We start from the raw sequence: 1,900 nt of genomic DNA, 5'->3' as shown, positions 1-1,900 counted from the left end.
TATTTGGTCAACTTATTATCCGATAACGAATCGTTCATATTTTATATTTAATTGTAATAAATGTAAATTTATATATAGTAAAGTGTAAATGATATAATAAATATAATAATTTGTAGTTGATAATTTAAATTATGGGAATAATTAGAGTGTTAAAATAATCAAACGCGTAGAAAATATTATTAAAATTTGTCAATGGTTAGAAATGTATATTTAAAACGAAACTAATCTTGGATCTGTAAACACCTTGTGATAAATTAAAACGATCATTTTAATATTCATTCATTTAAATCATAAATTTATCAAAAGTTTTGAAAGGTATCAATTAATTATTTATTTTTGACAAATCCTCAAATAAAATGATCATTTTATCGGGTTCTATTATTGTTTAATAGTAATGAAACAAATCATCATATTCGCAATAATAAATTTGATTGAACATTGATACAACAATTATTCTAAATTAAAATAAGGTTGACGCGTTGTATTCGCAGAACCAATTGACCATTACACTTTAATCATAATCAACAAATCACCATATTCGCGCAATAATAAATTTGATTGAACATTAATACAATAATTATTCAAAATTAAAATAAGGTTGACGTGTTGTATTCGCAGAACCAATTGACCATTACACTTCAATCATAATCAACAAATCACCATATTCGCGCAATAATAAATTCGATTGAACATTGATACAACAATTACTCGAAATAAAAAAAAGGTTGACGTGTTGTATCAGCTGGACCGATTGATAATTATTTAATTCCACAATTGTTTCCATTTAAAATTGATACAACAATTACTCGAAATAAAAAGAAGGTTGACGTGTTGTATCAGCAGGACCGATTGATCATTATTTGATTCCACAATTATTTCCATTTAAAATTGATTTAACAATTACTCGAAATAAAAAAAAGGTTGACGTGTTGTATCCACAGAACCGATTGTTCATTATTTGATTCCACGATTGTTTCCATTTAAAATTAATTTAACAATTACTCAAAATAAAAATAAGGTTGACGTATACTGTTTGCAGGACCGATTGATCATTATTTGATTCCACAATTGTTTCCATTTAAAATTAATTTAACAATTACTCAAAATAAAAAAAAGGTTGACGTGTTGTATCCACAAAACCGGATCATTATTTGGTTCCACAATTGTTTCCATTTAAAATTGATACAACAATTACTCGAAATAAAAAAGATTAACATTATAGGATTCCATTATTAAGTTCCATAATTGTTAATCGTAATGAAACAAATCATCATATTCGCAATAATAAATTCGATTAAACATTGATACAATTATTCGAAATACAAAGAAGGTTAACGTGTTGTATCCACAAAACCGATTGATCATTATTTGGTTCCACAATTGTTTCCATTTAAAATTGATTAAACAATTATTCAAAATAAAAAAAAGGTTGACGTGTTGTGTCCACAGGACCGATTGATAATTATTTAATTCCACAATTGTTTCCATTTAAAATTGATTCAACAATTATTCGAAATAAAAATAAGGTTGACGCGTTGTGTTCTTAGGACCGATTGACTGGTCATGGTGGCATTTCTTCGCTCGGCGGCGGAAATTCGTCGCCTTACTCTGGTGCTCATCACCATGGTCATCGGGGGAATGGAAACGGTGGCGGAATGCCCCATCACGGTGGTGCATCTTTGCCAACGGCGTCGGACTTTCAACCCCCATACTTTCCACCGCCGTTCCCGTCGCATCATCACGCGCCCGCTAGCCCACAGCATCCGGGTCTTGGGCAACCTCAACACCTGGATTACCTCGTCGGTGATCCCTACACGCAGACATTGAACACGCTTCATCAGCATCACTATAATCACCTGAGCGCAGCCGTCACGGCGGGCCAGAGGAGCGGTGATCTCAG

General features: G+C 31.8%; 1 protein-coding gene across 1 annotated transcript; it reads left to right on the top strand.

Moving 5' to 3' along the window:
• Nucleotides 1-1,321: 1,321 nt before the first annotated feature.
• LOC122517589 lies at nucleotides 1,322-1,900 on the top strand (the record flags this gene model as incomplete). Its single annotated transcript, XM_043636062.1, is given in 1 exon segment — nucleotides 1,322-1,900. A coding segment is annotated over 1 exon segment (245 nt), but the record flags the coding sequence as incomplete, so codon positions are not given.

The sequence above is a fragment of the Polistes fuscatus genome, unplaced genomic scaffold (genome assembly GCF_010416935.1).
Source record: "Polistes fuscatus isolate 324 unplaced genomic scaffold, CU_Pfus_HIC Scaffold1, whole genome shotgun sequence".
NCBI lineage: Eukaryota > Metazoa > Arthropoda > Insecta > Hymenoptera > Vespidae > Polistes > Polistes fuscatus.
This window is presented reverse-complemented; position numbering and strand designations above follow the sequence as displayed.